This window comes from Mycteria americana, chromosome 9, assembly GCF_035582795.1.
Source record: "Mycteria americana isolate JAX WOST 10 ecotype Jacksonville Zoo and Gardens chromosome 9, USCA_MyAme_1.0, whole genome shotgun sequence".
NCBI lineage: Eukaryota > Metazoa > Chordata > Aves > Ciconiiformes > Ciconiidae > Mycteria > Mycteria americana.
The window spans coordinates 17,721,434-17,745,268 of record NC_134373.1 but is presented as its reverse complement, the minus strand read 5'-3'; the positions used below and the strand labels follow the sequence as shown (position 1 = coordinate 17,745,268).

Below are 23,835 nucleotides of genomic sequence, written 5' to 3'. Positions count from 1 at the left end.
TATCTTTCTTACCATAACTTACATTAATGAATAATCTGTAAAAACGTGCCTGGAATATCTATTTCACACTTACAAAGAGCTTGCTTGTGTTTACAGCTGTTATAATCTAATCAAACTTTTTATAACATTGGAGAAAAAAAAATTGACATTCCGTTATATTTAGCAGTTACTGAGGGCTATAGGAATTTTTCACTTGACTTGACGGTAACGTATAAAGTGGAAAAAACAGTGCAACTTTACTGCTGTTGTCAGAAAATAGTGATTAACACTGAGCATATTTTTCCAGTGCAGAGGGCTAACTTCGATCTGCTACACTGACAAAGGCTGAACATACTTTTTTCTGTGTGGAGTGTAACCTAACAACCACATTGCAACAGGAGGCCCAGGCAGGTATGTCAACTGTTGTACCTGAACTATAATCACTAGATGTATTTTTGAGTGGTCTTATCACATCTTACCTTAAGTTTAGCTAGGAGGAATTCATGATCTTGCAGTAGTTTTTTAGTCTCATCTTGATTGCTGCCAATTTCTAATAAATTTGGTGTTGATTCAGCCAGCTGAAGCTTCACCCATTTTCCACACTGTAATAAGTAAACCATTACATCCTTCAGAAAACACAAGCTTTCCTTCATTTATTTACACACACAGACTCTCAGGTCACACATTTTCCATGGTCATAGGAGCACAGGGATGCATAAACCTGCATTCAATTGCAGAATGAAGACACAGAGGATACAATATAAACTTCACTTCATTTGAAACAGGTATCAAAATCCCAGACTCCAGTCTTATCCAATAGCTACTGTGATTTTGGTTTTGCCTGTGAAGAGTAAGATTACCACAATGAGCCAAAAATGTTTCTGCGACTCATCTCCCCTTTCAGCTGAAGATTGCATAGATAGTTAAGGAAACTCGGTGGGTGGGTGGGGTGGGTGGAAGGTACAAATGCATTACAGCAGATGCAAAAACCATAACCCTAAATCTTATTTCTACCACGCAGATGCAACATACCTGTATACTGAATATATATAGAGAGAAATTGCACAACTAGCAGCAGGGACACTTAATAGCCTTTGGAATAGGAACCCAAACAGCAATCTCCCATTGTATCCTGAAGGATACACAAAGAAAGGAAGCTTGAGAGCAACTCAAAGCATAGCCAATTCTCTCCTCACTGTGTTGCAGAACTGCTACAGTCTGAGAAGCGTAACTCAGAGAGGATAGTGATAAGGAGCGAAGCAATGATGTCACTGGAGGCTAGCATGGTTCCCACAGCACACAAGGGAAAGATAAAGGTATTCACCTTAAGCTTAAGCCTCCTTGCAACAAAATCACTCCCCTGCTGCAGCAGAGTCTCCCAGGAAAGGTGAGAACTGATTGGAGAGAAGGAGAGAACCTTCCCACCGGCACAACTGAGATAACCCCGTCCTGAATAATCACCCTAATTCGGTGACAGCCCAACTCATTATCCTTTATTCTGCATTACAGACAAACTCTAGTGGCTTAGGCTAGCGTGTTTTCCAAGCTGCTTGGAGAATGAAGAATCAAACTGCCAATAAATTCCAACTGCGATTCAGTACCTAGACATTCAGCTTTACTCCCCATGCCAAATTTTGTGCAAGCTGTAGGTGCAGATTCCAACTCACAGAACAGGCCTTTAGGTACTTATAAGCACAATTGTATATAGACAAGGGCTTCTACTAAAACACATGGGAATATGAATTCCCTGCTTTCAAAAATAACTACTCATTATCAGATTTAGGCTTTTTTTTTCCCCAGCAAATGCTTCAAAAAAGACACACAATCTGCATTTATGAAGTTGGTAGATTACTAATTATGTAAAATGATTGCTGAGTATAGTTTAAATTAACTCTTGAGGAGTCTCAACTATGATTAAAGGTAACATCATGCTCATTAACACATTTTCATGGCACTCTGCATTTACCTCTTACTTTTTAAACAGAATAAGAGGAATTCCTTGCCTCTAAGAGCCTACATGTTTTGGCCAAATTATTTATTCTATTAAAAAAAAAAAAAAACACCACAAAGAGAAATTGTGAACAGAAATAAGTGTTAACTTCCAAGGAAGCTCTACTAGATATTAACTGATTAAATTACCTTGCCTTATCGTTTTATGTTAACTATTCATTTGCACAGAACATTTAAAAGAAGTAATCACTGAATAGCAGAAAGCCAAGAACAGACACGCTAGCAGTTGCTGCCTTACCTTAAGTACAGCTATAACAATACTGGCATCCCCAGCCTGAACAGCAACTGAACTGACTGTTGTTGTAGAAAGCTTCTGCTCTGAAGTGGCTTCATTTGACATGGTGTTTCAAAATGCGACTTCATACATTAAAGCAGGCTTGAAACGCTCTTGCAAGGTCCACTGTTCATTTCAGAAAGCAACAGAGTTGCTTGGATTCATTCAGTGAAACAGCTCAGCTAACACTGATTAGTCTGCCAAAAGGAAAGAACAGGAGGTTAAAAATAGACAAGTCCATTGAGTTTATCATTCTTGAGAGAGATTTGACACACCCCTAGTTTGGTAGCATTAAGCTGCCTGTTCTTTTTTGTCACCATCTGAAGTGTGAAGGGTTTCTTCCATGAACATCACGTGACACTGGCTAACCAAAGGAAAAAAGATTCTCAAATTAAAACAGCTAGAAAAAGTTTTACTATTGAGTCTTTACAGACAAGTAAAGTTGTATTTTGAGGTTTCAAAACATGCAAATATACAATCTACATTTTCACATTCTACAACTAAAATATTTTCTCGTTTACTAGTTACTGAATATATTTGCTTAACATAATTATTCTGCTGAGTCAAAGTACTTAAACAGGATGAACACGGGTATATAAGTCAGATGCTAAATCAAAACAGATAGGGGATTTTTAATCCAAAATACTTAAGAGTATTGTGACCATAACAACCAGAGAAGGAAAGCAAGTACTTTGTGTGAATTCTTAAGGAGTATTTTACTCCTGCCTGAGATTAACATAATTTACCTGCTTTTCAATTTAATCGTAAGTTGTTTCTATAGTCTTCATTTTGGTCTAAATGAGCATAAGGAAGATCTCTCTAATAATTTTTTGAACTCCACTGAAGTTTTTTATTCAGTGCAGGGAAATTAATAGACACATTTAAATCACAGTATTGGTTTGGCATATTAATTATATTGCCAGAAGCCCAGAGCATGCCACAAGTAGCCTACAGTACATGACAGCAGCTGCTAGGTTTCCTTCCACAGAACAGCTGAGAAAGAGACACTGGTGTTTAGGCTTGCAGGTCACTCTGGAAACACAATTCCACCCAAGAAACTACACGCATAACTCTCCTCTAAGCATCTGCTTGCTCGATTTTTTTAAAGATATGTAACATTTAGATACATTTTAATATAAACTAGATTTGCTAATTGCAAACTAGAACAGACACATCTGCAATGAAACCAAGATCTGGAAGTAAACTCTAAAATATTTTGGACTGGAAGAAACTTAGGGTAGTCACAGGGAATTTGAACGGATGTGTCAAGGTCTGGGATGTTTTGGTTTTTTTTTGTTCATTCCCCTCCCCCTCCAATTGTTAGCAGATTAGAATCTCAATCTGATTGCCATCTTCAAACCACGAGTTTCAAATGGGGTATCCAGAAGCGCCTTGTAGTGGTTTGTGCTGAACTAAACGGGCTTGGCAAATCAAAACAACAATTTTCGCATGCCTTGTGCCAAAACACAACCATGAACCCTCAAGCTGCCAAGAAGAGAACAAATATCACATAGTTTTATGAAACTCCTTGTAACACCTGTGAGAGGCCCACAGACGCCTGCCGCTGAAATCCATATTATATGGATATTCATGGGACTCATGTGGGTATTCGTGTAATAGGTATGGCAGAACAAAATGTTTGAAATTTAATAGCCACACAAAAACTGGAGGGTAGAAGTCCTGAAGAAAACCTCAAAACTGAAACAGAATAGCGCGCCCTATTTTGGTTTGGAGAAGATAGATCTGGTGTAAAAACTTGCTAAATACTCAAGATTTCCAAAGAATATTCCAGAAGACAAGAGACTTTGGATTTTTCACCCTGCAGGCAGGACTGAGAACAAACCGGACCTGACTGCTGGAAAAACTGATTGGAAAAAAACAGCCTGACCTCTTGTTAGTCCTATAAAAGGAGTTACAAACCAATTTTGGTACTATGTCAAAGTGTGTCCTTGAGTTTTTGTTCTCTCAGAAGCACATTTTAAGGGTACTTTTTCATGGCATAAATTGGGCCAATCCATCATCTCACTAGGGTAGCCAGACATAAGAGCTGGTTTTCACTCAGGTTAAATGAGGAATCATTTTTCATAGTGCTGACAGCTGGAAATCATGGAAAAACACCACACTCAAGAAGCTGACCATAAGCAAGTTTGGCAGCAGCTGAGTCAAGTGATTCAAAGCGTCTGATAACAAATGCATGGATATTGTATTTATTTGGCTTATGCTAAGCATACAAGATAGAGACAGGGAAATGTCGGAGTAGCAGGCAGAGAAAAGGTAGCAAGGAATCAGAAAAGATCTTCGAGCACAACCCTGGGAGAAAAAGCTGAGGATTTTGGCATTGCATGATGATCCATTTCAGCTGTGTCCAGGGAAACAAAATGGGAAACAAAATTTAACAAGCATGCCTTTCTCGGTCTTGTTTACTCACCTGTCATCTCTTCCGCTGTCTGAAACAAACAAACAAAAATCCTGCTAGAAGCCAGAAACAGGCAGGCTATCTGTGTCAGCAGAGAGAAATATTTTCCCTTTGCTACTGCTGTGAGAAAGACGGGAGTAAGAATGACAAGAGGAAACTAGCATGCACCAGCTGTCCACAAGAAACAATGAAACTGAACAAAGGAACAAAGGAAACAATCTCAGGAAAACAGAAAAAACGATCAAGTCTCTCTAATGTAAACAATGTCAGGTATTATCTGTAACAACTGGATGTAAAAAGGATTTGAGAGGTAAACGTGATAAAACTCATTTCATTTTCAACACGGAGTGTGTCTTTTCAACAGCTTTTTCTCATGTGTGGCAAGGGAAGTGTGCTAAGCACAGTTTCGACAGTTATGCATAGGAAAAGGGCCTATCTTTCTTGGAGATAAGTCACTTTTTGTTCAGAGCTTTGGAGCTGCCAGTGCACTATGAAAATGCCTCTGGGAGAGACAAAGTTCACTCCCTGCAGCCTCAAAGACATGAGGTCCTTCACTTTGAGTGGGTTGTAAATGTAATGAGTCTCCTTTTCTTTCCTCGTCTCATGCCTGGGAGAACAGGCGTACACAGCAAGGGAGGGAAGGACAACAAGGGAAGGAAGCATCCCTCAAGCTGATGGGTTTCATGTGGTTTGGAAAAAGGTACATAAACACTGCTTCCCCCTGGCAGCGCTGCCTGAATGAAGGACAAAGATGGCAGACCTCTCCAAGTCTGTGGTTGCTGCTTTTTGCTTGCTCCTACCATCTTACCTTTTGAGTAAGGCACCATTTTCAGGTATCATTAGGAATGACGGCATGAGGGCATGAAAGCAGTCTGCAGGTCTCCCCAGGTTTATAAAGAGGGGATTGTGCAGCCATGGAGGTCACGTACAAGGGTGAAGGTTGAGCAGGAGGTAGGTATTTCTCCTGGAAGAGGCTCCTCTTTACCCTACACTGGTTGAGTAAGTTTTTAGGATGACAAACTATGTCATCCTAAAACTATGGTTGAAATCTTAACCAAGTTTTGTCATTCCTAAAAGCCAAAACCAAGTATGATAAAAACCATCCCGGCAGCAGTAGCAGTCAGGGGAGGAAGGCGGGAAACAGGGACGCCTCCTCCCAGAGGTCAAAACGTACATGAATGGCACGTGGGGAACAGTCACTTGTACCATCTCTTTCTTAACACTTAATGAGAAAGAAGTGTTTCTTGCAGAGAACCACACTATGAAGGCTGCCAGATGACAGAAGTAAACTGTTTTCTGGCACTTACAGACATTACACTTTTGCTCAGGGCCAGAGAGGCAGGACAAGTGGGGGCCAGGCACAAACTGACTTCCCAGCACCCAGAGGCAGAGCAAGGACTGGTGCAAGCTACTCCGCGGCCCCCAGCAGGGCTGTGAGATTCGGACACGAGCCACAGCTGAGGGAAGTCTGTCCTCCCACGACCCCCACACCACCCAGGGGCGAAGGGCGGCCCGGCCTGGCCCCGCTCCCCTCACCACAGTGAGGAGTTTCTGCTGCCAAAGTTACTGAGGCAGGGCAGGTGCACCAAGAGGGGAGGAAACTCTCCCCACTCCCAAAAGCAAGGTTGTTATTACCTGCAAGAGGGAGGGGAAAACGCCAGCCAGGGTAAAAGAGATTAACTTCAGGTAAGTAACAGCTGAAGCACAGCTGGAAGCCATTTCCCTGTCAGCTTAAGAGTCCATGAGCTTAAGAAAAGGCAGCCCTAAAATAGCCCGGGACCCTGGTGGCCCCAAAAAGGTGGTTGTGCTGTCTTTGCCACCACGGAAAGAGAAGGCACAGAAGTCCCAGTAAAGGACCAGGAAACAGCTGTGAAAGAGTGCCCAAGGGGTAAAAGACACCCCGCTCCCCCTCCCAGCAAAAAATGGTAAGAACGAACCATGGTCCGTGTTGCCTGGATTATTGTTCGATAGTTCCCAGATTCGTTTTACTTAAAAACATACAAGTATAATGAAGCATTATAGCTTGTATCTTCCCATTCTTCCTGTGCATCACCCTAACAAACCTCCCTCTATGCTTGCTCCTTCATCACCAGTCCTGAAGACACTTTATACCACCCTAAGAAAATAGCGTGAAGAGAAAAAGCTACCCAAAAAGCATCATCACACGAAGCAAAGACCAAAAGCAAAGGTATCCTGGTTCACCCTTGTCACACTAAGTATGTCTCTGTGAAAGGAAAAAAAAACCAAAACACACTGCTAACTGTAAAATCAACAGTGAATTGGAGATCCAGAAAATGGCAGACAGTTTAACATTGCTAATTCAGTGCAATGGTAAGAGCAAAATCACTATTTGTTTGCTTCCAAGGAAAACAACATTTTAAAAACCCCATACTGTAAACAGACCTGGGAAGCATTGACAACTGATACATTTCAGTCTGCTGGTCATTAATTTTTCATGTCCCCCTCTTTCATCCCAAAGCATTCTCTTCCCTATATCCCTCTTTGTGGATCCTAGAGGATTTCCACAAAATATACATGCTATTTGTACCTAGCACTTGTCAAAATAGTACCTAAATCCCTACTATTTATTAAATGATAGAAGAGATCCACCAAATTTAACTAGGGCTTACAAGCACATGTTATATCACTTCAGCCTCCGCTCTTATTTTAAGAAAGCTCATATAGCCTTTAAATTTAGAACTCCAGCTTCTAAATGTTATATAAACAAAGACCATTCTTTCTAGCTTCTGTTAATTAAAAAATTGTCTTCCTGTTCTTTACTTGGCTTATATACAGGGTAAAGAGGAATGCTGACACAACATAGGGACTGCTTACACTTTTATTCACTAGGCATCATGCTACTTGAATTCCTGAAGAGTGTACAATCGCCCTGATTGTTTTCAAATATACAGAAATAATAAAGCAAGCTTGGTGGTAACCTGCTCATCTGATCTGCTTTCTTCTTATCTTAGCACATGACTCAAGATAGGCAGCATAGAAAACTGAGGTGTTTGGATATCCACTCAAGAACTCCTGCAGCAAAACAAATTTCTTGTTCTGAGAATGCGTTAAAATATTAGTGCTTTCAGAAAGAACCTCCTTTCCTTGTTAAACGTAACCCTGTGCAAAAAAATTATTTCTTTAGATTCTTTACTCGCACTTAAGCTTGAGGGGGTTTCATACAACAATAAACTGGAGGAAGAGGACAAAAAGCACTTTAGAGAAAGGAAGAGCAAGAGAGGGAGAGAGGAGCGCAGGTCCCCACAATAATTCTGAAGCCATTGGCAGCTCTGACTGATTAACAGATATACCTCTAAGCCAACTCATCTGAACAGATGTCTCCAAATCCAAACACATCCATTACTTGGTATCATTTTTCTTTGCAAGTTTAATTTTATTTTGCTGCCACAGCCAATAAAAAACACAAGTTGGATTTATACCTTTCCCTAAAGTGACAGCTACAGGAAAGACTGAAAGAAAAGTGACTTGATGACTATTCAAGTGTAAATATAATGGCAAAATATAAACAATGAAAATTTTAACTGTTGAATGGGGTGGAAAGATTAAACAAAACAGAAAACAATACACAAGTGTGAAGCACAAAGTGATCACATCTCATTCTCTCTCACATCCCAGATGAACAGACCAGCATGTCCTCTTAAGTTTACTGAAGAAATGGCAGGGAGTTTATCTCCACTTCGGTTTCCTCAGAATCAGCTGGAGAGTGGACTTACCCCATCAGCACCCCCGGGGAAGCTCAACATTTCTCTCTCACTGGGTGTTGTCCAAAACAAATGCTGCACAGCCTATGGAGCTGTACTCTGATGAATACAAAGTGAAGCAGTTTTAACAGGTCACAGGTGGCACATACACTAGTCAGCCCAATTGAAAGCTTGTCAACAGAGAAAATGGTGGCCCCCTGTATTCAACTCTGTCAGGAGAATGAAGAGACATTAGATAGTTCATTAGTCCGTTGTTCAGACTTCAGCAGCAGCAGCAGAAAGAGAAGAGTTTATTACACAAGATTATTATGTTCCCTCGCCCATGCATGTAAGGAAAGCCAGCAGGACTTTTGTTACTGAATTCCTTGGGAGCATTTGAAATTCCTTTCTGATGTGGTGTGTTAGTACAGTAGAGTATGCACTCTGCACCAAATATAGATGTGAGACAGGCTACGCTTTCCCCCTGTAAAGAAGGAAGATTAAGATGCAGATTGTAACCTACATCTAAGTCTCAAGGCAGCTGCAAACTGTCCCACTAATAAGGTAAATACAATGATAGTTTTGCCCCATGTCACTAATTTCTGTGTTTAACTTACATTCACAATTTAGCTGTATTAAAAGACTGTTTCCCTTTAATTATTTTTCAGGGTTTATACATGAATACAGATGTCTGTATTAAACTTGTGAAATAAAAATATCAGTTAAAAATCACACAGACTGTTCAAAGAGACAGTTACATCAGTGTCACTGCGTTCTTGGGACCATCTTTTAAGAGTGAAACGTCTCTGTTCAATCTTATCAAAAGTAATCAGCCAGCAATGATGCAAAAAGATCAGTATGAGTGATTCATTTAACTCCTGTTAAATGATATAATTAAATAGATATAATCATATTAACCACACCAAACATTAAAGCCATATTGTTGCTATTGTTTGGAAGAGTTCATTTAAATGGACACAAATTTCAGAAAGCTAAATTTAGAACAAGTACAGAAATATGTTACACAGCCACACTTCTAATAGCAGATTACTTTAGATATCTGATATTGGGGAGGGTTTATGCAGAAAAGAAAAATTCAGCAGGGGAGTTAGCTTTTAAGTGTTAAAGAACCACAAGGCTTTAGAATCCTTTTTTAAAAAGTCATTTATCAGTGGAGTTATAAATAGCAGTGCTTTGTTTTGTTTTAAAAAGATAACTCCATCTTGTATAACTCTGCTACTTGAAGGTTCACGGTGCTGAGCATTCCTCTGTATATTCTGGTCACACATTTCCTTATTCCAGATCATGGTACCTCAAACAGCAAGCACGTACCAGGTCCTGCCTGCCCCTTTCACCTAAGTGCTGAATTGTGTGACATACTTAGAAGAGGTTAAAAAGCAGGAGGTATTGAAATCTCCCCCCCCCCCCCCCCTTCTGCTTATTTGTCTGGAACGGGGTTGTTAAACAGCTGTGTGCTCACTGCTGACACCCAATGTAACAGGGGCGTCACTACAGGATATGAGGATACTTTGTCAGTTCCCAGTTAAGTGACCCTTCACACTCTACAAAGGATGGCATGTAACACTTCAGAATTCAAGTCCCACATAAATTTAGGAAGTATTGCCTAGAATTAAAAAAACAAAACCAAAACCCAACCCTTCCCCCCCACTAGTCTTTCAACACTAACCGAAGAGCAGTTAAGTTGGATTTACATGCTTCAGAGCCATTGGTCGCCATCCATAGCAAAAACTCCTGCTGCTGTACAACCACCAGGAACAGGTGATTTGTTCCTTGTTCTGGGTGCTGAAGCTTCATTTGATCTGAATGCTGCTGTTTGCAGTAGCAGGTGGTTCAGTGCAATAGGAGAGGTTCACTGGACAGAAACTTGGTGCTGAGGCTCTTTATATATATCACTGTTCTTCATACTGTTTCCAAGTTAACACCATGATGACAGACCTGTCCGCATGACAGTGTGTACTACAAGACAACATAGTGGGGAGCAGTAGACTTAATCCTGTGGGGACATGATCTTGAATGAATGTATGCTTATCCTGGTAGATAGATTTGGAGGAAAAACAGAAGCAAAGTTTTTTTTCTGGTACTCCTTTCTACTGGAGTGGCTTTTCTCACAGTCTACCACACAAAGGAACTCTGGGCTTGGGAAACGGAGTGATATCCAACTGATATCTAGGACAGGGTATCCCACACAGCGTAGGACCTGGGGAACTGCTGTGCAATAGGGAGCTTCCACAGGAAGATTTCTGTCACAGCTCAAGGTCCTGAAGGAATTGATTTCAAAAGCATAGCAGTCCATGCTGTCAAACCAGAGATAGGTGTCACTTTTCCACACCACTGCACCCAGTGCTGTAATATCACCAGAAGCCTCCCTTCCCCCAGAGATATGTATAGAAAATCAGTACGTTTACCTGGCTGTAGTACAGAAAAACAAAGAGTGGTCTGTCAGTATGTCTTCATTGGATTTGACTGCAGATTCCAGGCACAAGAGCCCTGGATCAGCTCTGGAGGGTGCACACTCCTTTGGAGTCTCCCTCATTGTCATCCCAGGATCTGAAAGACCACCTTGGCAGTGCGTTCCCATCTGACAGTCTCTTCAGGCTCTCTATACAGGATATGTGGCTGCAATGCTGTGCCCAAGGTGCAGTCATTGTTTCAAGTCTTCAAGAATAGTGCTTTCACTCCCTTGACGTTGACACAGCATTCCTTCTCTCTTACACCCAACGGCAGTCATGAAAGTGGCAAACTCTCAGGAGAGCCACTGAACTGTTCTGCTGTCTGCTCCAAGCAGCTTCTGGTTCTTCCACCACACAGATTAATGATCAGCCATCTTGGGCCCTCAGGCCTCTCCTCTTGAAATTCAGCAGGAGGCAGAAGATGTAGCTCTCACCACAGTAAAATAGTGTAAAATGGGAGAAAGGGCAATTTAAAAACGGATGATAAGAAAAAGAAGGAATTCAAACAGGGAGATGGAAGAGAAAAGACTGGACAAGATTTTGAACCAGGAGAACTCTTGATGAATGACGAAGGAGAAGCTGAGAGTTGCAAGAATGAATTGGGGACTGACAATCAACAGTAAATGCAAAGGCACACATGGCACTTGGCCCTTTGTAGCAAGAGAATCATGTCAGGATATTGAAAGAGCTCTGCGCTGTTCAAGATCTTGCTACTGATATGTCTGTGTTAGGTATAAGCTGAAAGAGCTTGTGGGAAGGTGGCATACACACTGGTCAAGAACCTAATGTCACATTAAGTGTTGGATCAATTTAAATCACATTTGGATCTGGGCTTCCAGATTAGTTTTATTCTAAAGACTTAATTGTATGTAATAAAACAGTGCTCTGAGAGCCTAACTAATATGCAGTGAACGAACACCATCAGGAGTTCACTTTAAAACTGCAGTATTGCTGCAAAACAAATCACTAAATTGACTATCTGTGACCTTGCTGTCAGTGTTAGACTTGCAAGGTATAGGTTCTATCTATGACCCTTTTACAGATACACATTTACCATAGGCCATCAGCATCACTGCTGATCATGCAAACAAAGCAGTTGTTCAAATGCCTCTTTTCCAAGACCTTTATCCATCACAGAGCATCCAGTAACATGTCCAGGACAGTAACATGTCCAGGACTTTTGCCAGGACAAAAGTATTTTCCTGTGAGTTGTGGAATAATTTTTTTTTGACCACTTTTTCCAATTTCTTAAACTAGCTTCTTCTGAAGTATTAGTCCTCTAGTGAACTCTGCAGTCAGCTGCTTTGATTAAGGATCCCCATTGCTTAATTACCTCAAATTTCACACTTGAAAATAGGTTTGCCAGGACAATAATCACCATCTTTGTTTGAAAAAGGATACAAATTGAAGTTCAATTATATGGTGGATACAAGATTTTCTGGTATAATCTCCTGTGATCTTCCTCACAGTGTGGAGACAAAAGGCAGGCAAGCACTATGGTTGAAAATTGCAGTCTGACACAAAGCTGCACTGGGGACCCTCTATAGGTAATGGGATTGGGGGAGGGGGAAAAAGGAAATATCAAATCAAGTACAACTGTAAACTTCTTGCATTTTTAAAATTGCACAGAAGTTCTTGTTTTGTTTTTAACCTTAATACAATTTCAATATTATAACACTTGAGGCAGAGTCCTGCAGGATACATTCTCAGACGCACATTAATTTGCCTGAACATTATGGCCTGAGAACACTACTGTGTCCTCACTGGCAACAATAACATTGCTAGAGTACTGAGGTAAAATTCACATTATGCAAAATAACTTTCAAATTAAGGTTTTGACTGGTCACATTAAAAATACACTGACATTTTTACAGAAGGTTTACAGAAGATATCATGGCATCACTGGCTGTGCAGTAGGTTTTGCTCCAGTCTGTTCATATCCTCTAATCTGCAAATGGCCATAAATCAGGGTGTTACTCGAGGCATCTTGTCAGGCCCTGAGGTGAAAGGGATGTATATCAAGTAAATTTAAAATAATAATGTATTTGCAAATCCTTAATGTTTCACATTTGTCTATTTTTGCACCGGTTCTTTAAGATCATGCAATATGTTTCACGGTACTCTTCAGATTTAAAAAAAAAAAAAACAACAACAAAACCAACCCAAACTTAAATAATCCTCTTAAATTGCAAGATGGAATATTAGGTTTAGATTTTTTTTTCCAGTTATACAATTACTGTGAGCTTTCTATTTCTTTACCTAAATCAAGAAAAAGTTTTTAAAAAATCAACTATTTCACTGCCTCCATTTTTTAACTCACAGAGCTTGAATCCAACATAAGCAGTTGCAGGAGAGAGTTGAAAGATTAAAAGCCACATTTCAATGAGGAATCCCAGAACTTGACCTAAATTAATAGAAACTTTTGAGGAGTCCTCTGTCATCCTTCCACTACATGGAAGTCTCTTCAGAAGGCAGAGATAGATGATGCACCTTAAGTCATCCCTTGTCAATGCAGCAGGATCTGCAGGAACTATGTTTTAGAACCTTGCTTTGGGAGTTAAAAGTAGCATGCAAGAGTACTTCATGGGCTGCATAGCTTTTTTTTTTTTTTTCACTTGATCTCATATTTAGTAAATATACTGTAATTAAACCCCTTTCTCTGAGTTACTCTTTCTTGCTGTGCTAACATTTCTTCTGTTTACAGGTTATTTGGTTAACTGCCTTCAAAGGATGAGCTTGATCTTCCCAAAATTCCTTACAGCCCACCTGTTGACACCGCATGATTTTTATAAATATTTTCATTGTAAATTAAACTCTTACAATTCACCAAATGGTTTTATTACACTTCCTTGGTTTTCCCTCCTTTCTTTTTTCTGACTACTGCTCTTCAGGCCTCACTACCATATATAGGAAAAAAACCCATCACCTCAGTGTTCTAAGGTGAAAATTATTTGAGCTGTGCTTTTTATATCCTCTGGGAGTGTGCGTGAGTTCCATGACTATAACATCTCCCACCCACTCCCGAATATTAATGAGGTTTCCTTCCTAGCAACCCTGTGAAGCAGGGAACGCAGCTGTCATCCCCTCCCAACACACACACACACACTGGCAGGAGCAACCATTTCATCCTGAAAGTAAATTCTTCTTTGGAAACAATGAAGGAACTCTTTAAAATGTCTGTTGGATCACTTGCAAAGTCTTTGACAAAACTGTTAGTGGAGAAGACAATTTAGTGGTAGACATGTGGACATTATCTCTGATAAGGTCCAGAAGACAAAGCAATACCTAGAGAAGAGGTAACAGCTAACAGTGAATAGCAAAAAGAACTCCAATAGTTCACGTTTCTGTCACCTGCAGAAACAAATGCCCTGGCTTCTTCATGAATGACTGGGTCTGCAGAGGTAATGCACCATGAAATGATGCCTGCAAATGGCAGCTACCTAACGAATTGGCCATATACGATGGGTGGAAATAAAAACCTTACAAGGCTCATTGAGCATGTGGCTTGCTGTAGCCTTTTGAGGCTGTTTCAAGCAAAGCATTAATAAAAACCCTGGCTACAGCTGACCACATTACTGCGTTTCTTTGGATACATTTCTCTTGGAGAGGAGGATGGCCACGCTCTGAGAGGCAATGAGTGATATAAGGCAGACAGTGGGGCATCACATTCACATCATCACCACAGATACGTGGGGTAGCAGTGAAATGTGTTGAATACATTGTACAATCTTCACCCTGCTGAGACTAGCTTGCAGTTATCTATCATCCAATAGAGGCATGCAGAGCTGCATACAAGGGTTCAGAAAGAGAACAGTCTGAACTTCGTACCAGTTTAGAATATGGCTTGTTCCCAAGTCTCTAAAAGTCAGACTCACATCACACAATCATAATAAATATCAAGTAACCATGCTATATACTTGCCTGTGGAAGTGGTTAAGACACCACGAAAGCTACTCTCTTTCCTAGTAGTCTAAAAACCTTACGGAGAATGGAACGTTAAAAGACACTTATCACTTGGCCAAGACTTAAAAAAAAAAAAAATCCTGGCATAATACTTGAGAGAAATGTCCTACTGGAGCTCTCCAGCTCACTGGAACTCTGCAGCCTCTGATCCTGTGACACATGGGGATCATGAGCAATCCAGGCATGCCTGGAAAGTCAGCAATGACAGCGGGAACGTGCTGTCACTTACCCAGCATCTGCAACTCTTGCTGAGAACATGAATATGGGAAGTAGAAACCCCAAAATTGAGATGGCAATCCATACACTGCAAACCAAGCATAACACAGCGAACCAAGTCTGAAAATTACACCACTGAAATTAACACATTGACTGCTCCTGCCAAAATGGAGTACTGTAACAAATAAAAATCAGGGGTTTTGAGATGTAGTTATTTATGCTTTGTTCTGATATAAAACGTCTCAAGTAACAGTTTTTCCATCAGTTCCTCCGAGACACAGTTCTTACAGCTAAGATAAGCTTGACTCCCCATTTTATTTCCATAATTTATAGATTATTAGAATTAATGTTTGGTGTAATATCTAGGAAAGGGCTCAATAAAGTTTTTTAAGGCCCAAGCTATAAGCATACTGTGTGGGAAGCATTTATATCTATTCAAAGAGAGGAAGTGATTCACAGAAGTCTCAGAGCTCTCCTACCTCGAGCCGTCACAGCTTTATTCTACGCGCAATACATATCTACATGGAACTGCCCAAGCATCTTACTGTACATGTTCTAGGACCCACAGCTGCCATGAGACCTCCTTTTCATTATTTTCTAATCTGCTTAATGTACGTATTGCCTTCTGACAGTGACAGTATTGTAGCAGAGTAGACAGAACAAGATTGGGATATGTCATGTCAGGATGCTCAGAAGATCTAAGTGTATTTATACAGTCGTAAGTAGAAACCATGTTTTAGCTGGCTATGCAAAGCAGTCGTATAGATCATTTTGGTCACATGCAGTCAGTGGCATGTTTTGCTATAGAAGTTTGACAGATAATCTGTGGCTAAATCAGCCTTCCCAAAGAAAGAATACTACATACTGAGTATTAGAAACTAGGGATAGGTAACATTGGATCAACTCAGACGTTTTAAACACAGATGTTTGAGCTTAATAAATCAATAGGATATTTTACATAGCATATAGTATTTCTCCCCTTTACTTACAAATCCAAAGTGCATTAGAGGTTTCCCGACAGGAGCTTGCATCAGCGGTGTTTGACAGTAATCAATGGCTAGCTGTTTGTAGAACAGCTAAAAGGCTTGCTAATATGTAAAATATATATTTAAAATTGTAGAACTATAAAAAAACCAACCAAACCATGCTTAACAATTTTAAAATACTTTAAGCTTTTACACACATTCACTTTTAGGCACACTTTGTGTGCTAGTTACCTGTGCACAAAAAAGTAGTTTTTCCTGTAGCATTAGGTAGTCACAACACATTTGACATTTCAATGCTGTCATTAAACTGCCAACAAAACAGCATTATTTAAAAGCCTGTGGTTTATCTGCAATAAAAATCATATGTTGCCATTTCTGTTCATTACTAAAGTAAATTATCTGCACAAGTCTTGTTAACACAACCAGTTGTTTCCGCTTAACAACCTGCTCTTAAGATACTCCAAAATGATAAACTTAAGACCAATTACTTTTCCTTTGCTTTTTTTTGTGCTTCAGAAGTTTGAAATGTTAGTCTAGCTCTTTGCTTTCCAGCTTATAAACTGTAAATGTCACTAGTATCTGAAAATTACCTCAACTTTTCCAACTGAAGTTAAATAAAAAAAATCGGGATTTTCACTTTGCTTGTTAATGTTTTCCAACCTATTTCCTTAGCATGTTTGAAATTTTAAGAAAGTATATTTTTTCTCCTCTCCATTCAGAAGAGGAATTTATATCCTGACGCAGTCTTCCTCTTGTCTCTGTATTATATTCCCATAGTCTTTGCTGCAATAGAGACATAGGTAAACTAAAGTCAACTCTGACAGGAAAAGAGAAAGCTGTTGCCTTAATTTTCATTGCTATTTTTGAGCTTAGGTGTATCATTAATGCTTTACATATACTAAATACTTTTTAATATATCCTGTCTCTATACATTCTTGTATTAGCATAACTAAAATTTTACAGTCACACAAGCACCTATTTTTTATTAATATCTTTGATATTTGATTAATATGTTGTCTTCCAATTTGACAGAATCAGAGGTGTTCTCACAAGTTTCTTTAATGATTCACTTTCAGGTTCCAAAATAAGCTTGAAGTCACAGAAAAATGGTCGTAAACTACCATGTGTTTGGGAGATGTGTACAAAGGGACCCATTAGAAGCAGGAAACCAAACTCGTTTTTGTGTGGTTATTTAGTCTTACCTGTATTGCCGCACAGTAAAGCTCCACAACAAAACTACCTCCACTGACCATCAGATGAAAAACATCTTGAAGAACTCCTTGACTCCATATCCTTGCAAAAGGCATACAATTAGTCAATTTTTCATATAATTTTCAATTAAGATGCAGTCGTGACAGGCATCAGTACTACAACGATGGGACTATTTAAGTGGAGGAAACAAAAGTGGGATGATTATAGGAACCAATGATTTTACAGTGATAGCCCGTGTACTTTTCTAACATCTGATTTCGATTCCCCAGAAGTAACTCTGCAATAACCTGCACTTTGGTTGTTACGTATTAGGAAATTGTGGAAATGACACACTATGGCAAAGACTCAGTCTACCCAGATTCAAAATGACTGTGCAAGTTTGAACCAGAAGTAATATAACTGCTTGTCTATTTGTATCTTCTTTCAGAGCATATCACTTTTCCACAAACCTGAAAAAGACAACAGACACCTCTCCAAAGAGATCATGAATTAATTACCTTGATGTTATGTAAATTCCAGATACTTGAACAGTTTTTGGCCCTGCAGTTCACATTCAGGTGCTTTTGCAGCTATTACATACATATGGGCTGAGATCTTGTATGCTTAGACCAACCTTCTGATTATTTTCTTTAAATTAGAACAGAAGTCTAATGTAACTAAGCATTTTCACAGTGTTGACTCCCTTTTTACTGTTACAAGAGTCTGAAGAGATATGAGGGATAGACTTCAGAAGTTAGGAATCACCAAATCTTTGCTTTCATCCCCGTTTCTTAGCATTTTAGCTCCAGAGCTCACAATGTGCTATTACAGAATTTCATCTGTAGCTCCAAAAGCTTCCTTTCTTCCTCCTTCCTAATAAATGCCTTACACAGATTAAAATTATCCTGTAGAAAGAATTCAGGAAACTGGAGGTTAACATAACATCATTATATGTCGTTACTGTTGTTGAAAGCTCATGACAACCTCTCTTTGTGATCATGACCTACTGGTAACTTCTTTTATTTTTAACTGTGATGGAAAAATTTTTCCCTCTATCTTTTTGTCAGCTAGCACTGATATCCTTAGGCTAGCACGATGGTATAAGAAGTGCTATACAATCCCACTGCACACACAAACCCTTCTCCATCCACTGCTGTAACTCTATTTGAAAGTAACTCCATTTGAACGCTAAGTCAGTCACACAAGCCATACAGGTCTCCATGGTGCAAACCTGTTTTTTGAAGAAAAAATTAACCCCATTAGCCCTACTAATCACAATACAAAGTCACACAGTAAACAGAATCAAACATTTTTATGGAAACTAATACAAACGCCTACACACCTTTCACAACTGAAAGAGTTTATAAATATAGGCATTTTATATGACTGCCAGTCTATCCAACTGATGCCCTAATAAAAATGGATGACACCTACTGAGCTGATCACCATTCCAATGCTGCTCACTGTCACAAAACACACACTCAGGATTACATTACCAGAAAGAGTAACAAAATGCTTACCATATTTTGAAACATTTCAAATACCTCCAAATTTAGCTAACAGGAACTTAGAAATTCTCATTATTGATTTCATTACCATGGAAGAGGGTTGACTCCATCACTTCCAAGTCATTAGTCATTAATATACTTGGGAGTATAACAACTACAATCAATCCTTACCTGTTCTATCGGTACCTCCCCATCTTACATGTAGCACCGTATCCCTCACTGCAGGTGATTTATGTTAAAAAAAAAACCCCAACATATTTGCATCTTTTGGAACTCCGTTGTTTGAATTGTTTTTGCTACCAAAAAGTGCAGCGCAAGAGTCACAGGTAGAGCCACCACTACTACTTGCAGTAGTACCTGCACAGACGAGTAACAACAGATTACTTGAGCACAGTTTTGCCTTTTAGCACGTCTCCATATATCTCATTGACTTTGTATGCTATTAAGGGTTGTACATTTCTAAAGGTTCAGTAGCAAGTATAACCATAGATCATAGACTAACTAAAGGAAGACCAGCACAAAAATCTCTCTCTCAATTAGTTACATTCAACAGTATTCTTAACAGATGGTGTTTATTTCATTCTTTCAGTAAGATAGGAAGTCTCAGAGTTCATAGGAAGGATTCAGAAATATCAGACTCATGCAAAATGACCTAGAAAACTACTGCCATCATTCCCGATACACAGAAAATGGGCAAATCACAAAGTGCTGGTAAATAGCACCTTACCCCAAGGGGTTATATCAGAGACTCGATTAGAGACAATAGGATGGAAGTCAGAATCCACTGGCCTCTAGGAATGCCGGATAACAGATAAGAACAGCTTCAAGATTGGACTTCAATCACAGAGCCAAAATTAATGTCGGGGTTATTAGGGTGAACAGTCATCAGTTCCAAGTTGTGCACACAGCTGTCACATGAATGAGGAGCTTCTGATACTGCTCTGGTTTTGCATACATTATTGAGTCCCTAAACAGAATAAAAATAGAATAAAAAAATAAAATAAAAACCTGCAAATAATCTTAGTGTAATTAGTGATTACTGTAAATTAATATTTTAATGGTATTTTTATACTGCAGACTGTTATTTACTGTAAGTAGATTCGATTTACAAACAAATGCAGAATTGGAGACACAGTGCTTGTTAATGACTATAATCTTAATTTACTTTTGTGTTTGTGCTTTGTATTAAATATATGCAGATTTTTCATGTTTGAGTTCTAAGTAAATTTATCTCATCCAAATACTAGCCATAGTAACAGCAGCTTTCTCAAATGGAATTGAACAACTAAATTAAATTTTTAAAGATTATATTGAAAAAGTCTCTTTATAAATAAGGTCTGTGAAACTTCAGTTGGTTTTAAACTAGTAATATTGTACCATTGCATCAAATGCATCAAAAAATAATTGGACTTCCTCTGCAAAAATACTGAGAAGAAAAAAAAAATACCTTTATCAATGAAGTTACAGAGAAGCCATTGAATTTGAATTTTTTTTTTTATAGAGAAATTGGTTTATTTGTCACATCGCTTTCCCATGGAGAAAATGTGGAAAAACTGAAACAAATAAGTAAATATAATATTTGACTAACAGATCCATCAAGAAAACCTGCAGAGTAATAACAATGCCTGCAGGAAGAGAGCATTATCTTTACTGTGAGCAAAATATAGTGAGATAACATAAGGTACTTAGACCTACAGTTGTTTGTTTCACACATAGTATTCTAAAATGGTTGGATACCACACCATCTTCCAGTAAATATAATACTGAATTTATCCAGATTAAATCCTGAAGTGTACGAAGTTAACTAAATTATGCACACAGCTGATTTTGTTTCAATCCAGTTCCCTTCTCTCAATAAATTTCATTTTATTACTAATCTCATGGTTTTAAGTTGTTCATGAACTTCATGTTAATCATTTTTCCTTAGATGAAAATCTTTAACCTCAAAGGGATACTCACATTATTCTACCAGGGGATATTCACATTATTCAAGATTCTCCATTCAAAGGGAAACAAGACTTGGAAATGAAGCACAAGAGATACGTACCAGTCTTACATGGGAACAAAACTATTATTAATATAACACTGACTTATGCACATACTATCTTGTGTAAGTACTGCTATCAGAAAATAAAAAATAACACAGACTCTCACTCCTATTAATAATAGTTCAAGAGCAGTTCCCCTTATAGCTGCAGTGTGTTAAAGAGTATTTTGTATGAAAAGTTATACAGACTTCGTAAATATATTGGGGGGGTGATGATTTTTACTACCACTTATCACAAAAATATAACACAAATGACATTTGTGAATACAGACCAGAAGAGATTTATATTAGACTTTAAAAAGATGATTTTTATTAAGCACAAACAGCTTTTAATACATTATCAATACAAATAGGAAAACATCTGTTTAATGAATTTGATATATCAAAGAATTGATGGGCAGGTTGCATACTGGCACAATAAAAATGATTTTTTTTTTTTTTTTAAGTATTTCAAATTAAAATTATAGGGTCACCACTGTCTACACTGCAGGAACTTTACCTACAGTCTAAAATTACTACATCACCTGGGCATAGGGGGAAGCAAAGAACAACAAATTCATAATATGGAACTCCTAAAACTTTCATTAGCACCATCCAAAGCTTGCATCAGCTGTTTAACTAAGAAGCAGCTGACAGGTCAGGTAAAGCTTTACAGCAAATTTCAGTGCAAAGTTTACAGTTCCTTTTCATAAGATACTTGGAGTCTATGGTTTCATAGCATGTTAAATAATTATGGCTTGATAGATGTACAGTGTTAAGATGCTGAGAACATTTACTTGGGAAAAAAAAGATGAGACTTTAACGGCTGTGAAATGCATTTTAATATATTATGCCAAATTCTGTAATATGCAAACAACATGCTGGATTACAAATTGAAGTCCTATTATGAATTCATAGACAAGGGTCAGTATTAGCTCTCCGGGGTAGTGGCTTCTGGTTGTCTCAGCTGCTGCTTTTTCAGGCTAACTAGCTTCAGCTTCTCTCTAATGTGTTCTGCTGCAGAAGCCATATCACTTGGGCTCCCAAAGTACTGCTCAGACCTAAAAAAAAAACCCATAAAAAGTTATCAGTGAAAAGTAAGACAGTGTGTGAATATACATGTGAATGGCACTAGAAAACACAAAGCAGGTAAGAAAAAAAGGCACTTTTTCCCTCTTGAAATTTAAAAGCCACCTTTAAAATGCTTTGGAGAGTCAGTGATGAGACTTGACAGCAGATCTTGATGAAATTATTACAAATACTAAATGACCCTTTTATACCCAAAAGATTCTCTCAACAGCAGGGCGCTGTTCTATACTAGATACTTCCTAACACTATTTTTTACTGCCATCCTCTGGCTATCCCCCAAGTCAGTCTGGCAGTTTTGAGTACTATGACAATCAAGGAAATCTGGCTATACATGAATTCTGAGGCTATACAATTGCTGCATTATTGAAAGACTCTGTGTATGTGAAGTCAGCCACATGCTGTCAAATTGCGTCATCTATCTCTCAAACTGAAAAGAACACATGGCTGTGTAAGCTGATTTCCCCCATTCAAATACAACAAAAGAACAGCTGAAATGTTAGGGAAACCACTAACCAAGCTGTCAGCAAAAGGGGGATTTGAACAGAATACATGTTTCAGAAGAAGAACAGGTATCAAATCTAATTACAAAGCACAGACGTTGAAGACTTCGGAAATGGCGGTAGGACAAAGGACTTTGGACAGAGTCGGGGGACAGGCATAAGCAGACAGAAAAAGTTATTTCACACAGGAATGGACTAGTTTGACTAGGGAAGTCCAAAGACAACAGACTGCACAACTGTGCACAGGATCAGAGTATGGGCAGATGTTTTTCCTGATGCAGATTAGAAGCCATGAGCAGGACAGGGAACAGTGACCTGGACTTCCAAGAAGATACTGACAAAAGTCTGAAGTGGTAAAGAGGCTGATGAAGATGCCTCCAAGCCTTGTACGACATTCTGTGCATTCCTACATTTCTTAAACTATTTCTACTAATGAATGAACCTTCTGCAAATTGTTTGTTAAATGCTTCAAAAATAGAATGCCTAGGGATGACGAGCAGGGGATCCTGGGATTAGGGCAGCTAAGATCGCACTTTTGAGAAGGGGGACACATAGAACTCTGCTGAAATGCCAGACGGGTCAGAAATAATGTTCAGGATTCAGTCAGTCTGCCTAAAATACAGGTGTGTGTATATATACCTATAACTATAGGAGCATTGTGTTAGGACTCAAACCTCAAAGTGTTGCAAGCGCCTTCTTTCATGGGGAGCTTTCTCTAATGTTTGTTTTTACTTTAATAGTCTATCTACACATTACATCGGTTTTAAGAATAAGTAACAGTTGCTACTTTTACCAGGTCACTAAAATCTGCTATACAAAAGTTATACCAAAGTACTTCAAACAACGTAACACACTTCTTGGGGTTTGTTTTTTTTTTTTTTTTCCTCAGAGATATGAAATCCTCCTATTTTCAAATACACTACTGAAAGGGCAGTAAAAATCACTACTAGTTCAGGCCTCAACCCATCTTCATGGGTAGCACTCCTTACTGAAGGAAACTGCACTGCATAGGGAACATGGTATTTTGGAAATAAGATGACAGAAAATTAATTTTCATGACCAGCTTCCTGTAACTGTATTTTTCAGATCGACTTCAAGTAACCCATAATGCAGTTGCCTGATACCATCTCATAAGGTTTCAGCTTCTAATTCAAAACATTGATTTCAGATCTCATTCACTATGGTGCGGGATCCTACACACCCAGTGACTAGTTCCAAGGCTTCATTATACTCAGCTAGAAGGAATTAACTACAAGCTCAGCATCACAATGGACAAGTGTATTTCACTGAACAGAGAACTGAGTTTTATTATGGCTGAGATTCCAAATTCAATTTGCTTTTGTAGCTCAAGACAGCCACCAATTTTAAATTAGTATGAATAGCTCATAAGGGAAATACTGTTTTATTTGCTTAATAAATCAAATGTAAATTTATCTTCAATGTACCGGCTTAAGACTTCAGATAGAATTGCAAATAAATTAATCAAAATACTATGATTCAAATCT

General features: G+C 38.8%; 2 protein-coding genes across 10 annotated transcripts in view; both read right to left on the bottom strand.

The window, feature by feature from the left end:
- Positions 1-8,710, bottom strand: part of CCDC141 (coiled-coil domain containing 141) — a 110,426-nt gene extending 101,716 nt beyond the window's left edge. For both annotated transcript variants that reach the window (XM_075512156.1, XM_075512155.1), the window contains exons 1-3: positions 8,414-8,710; positions 2,228-2,460; positions 459-581 (exon numbers count right to left, since the gene is read on the bottom strand). In XM_075512156.1, coding sequence (XP_075368271.1) covers positions 459-581; positions 2,228-2,329 — 225 coding nt within the window. In that variant the 5' untranslated portion in view covers positions 2,330-2,460; positions 8,414-8,710. The remainder of the gene's footprint in view (positions 1-458; positions 582-2,227; positions 2,461-8,413) is intronic.
- Positions 8,711-21,565: 12,855 nt separating this feature from the next.
- Positions 21,566-23,835, bottom strand: part of SESTD1 (SEC14 and spectrin domain containing 1) — a 61,911-nt gene continuing 59,641 nt past the window's right edge. For all 8 annotated transcript variants that reach the window (XM_075511534.1, XM_075511527.1, XM_075511532.1 and 5 more), the window contains one exon: positions 21,566-21,802. In XM_075511534.1, the coding sequence (XP_075367649.1) occupies positions 21,673-21,802 (130 nt within the window). In that variant the 3' untranslated portion in view covers positions 21,566-21,672. The remainder of the gene's footprint in view (positions 21,803-23,835) is intronic.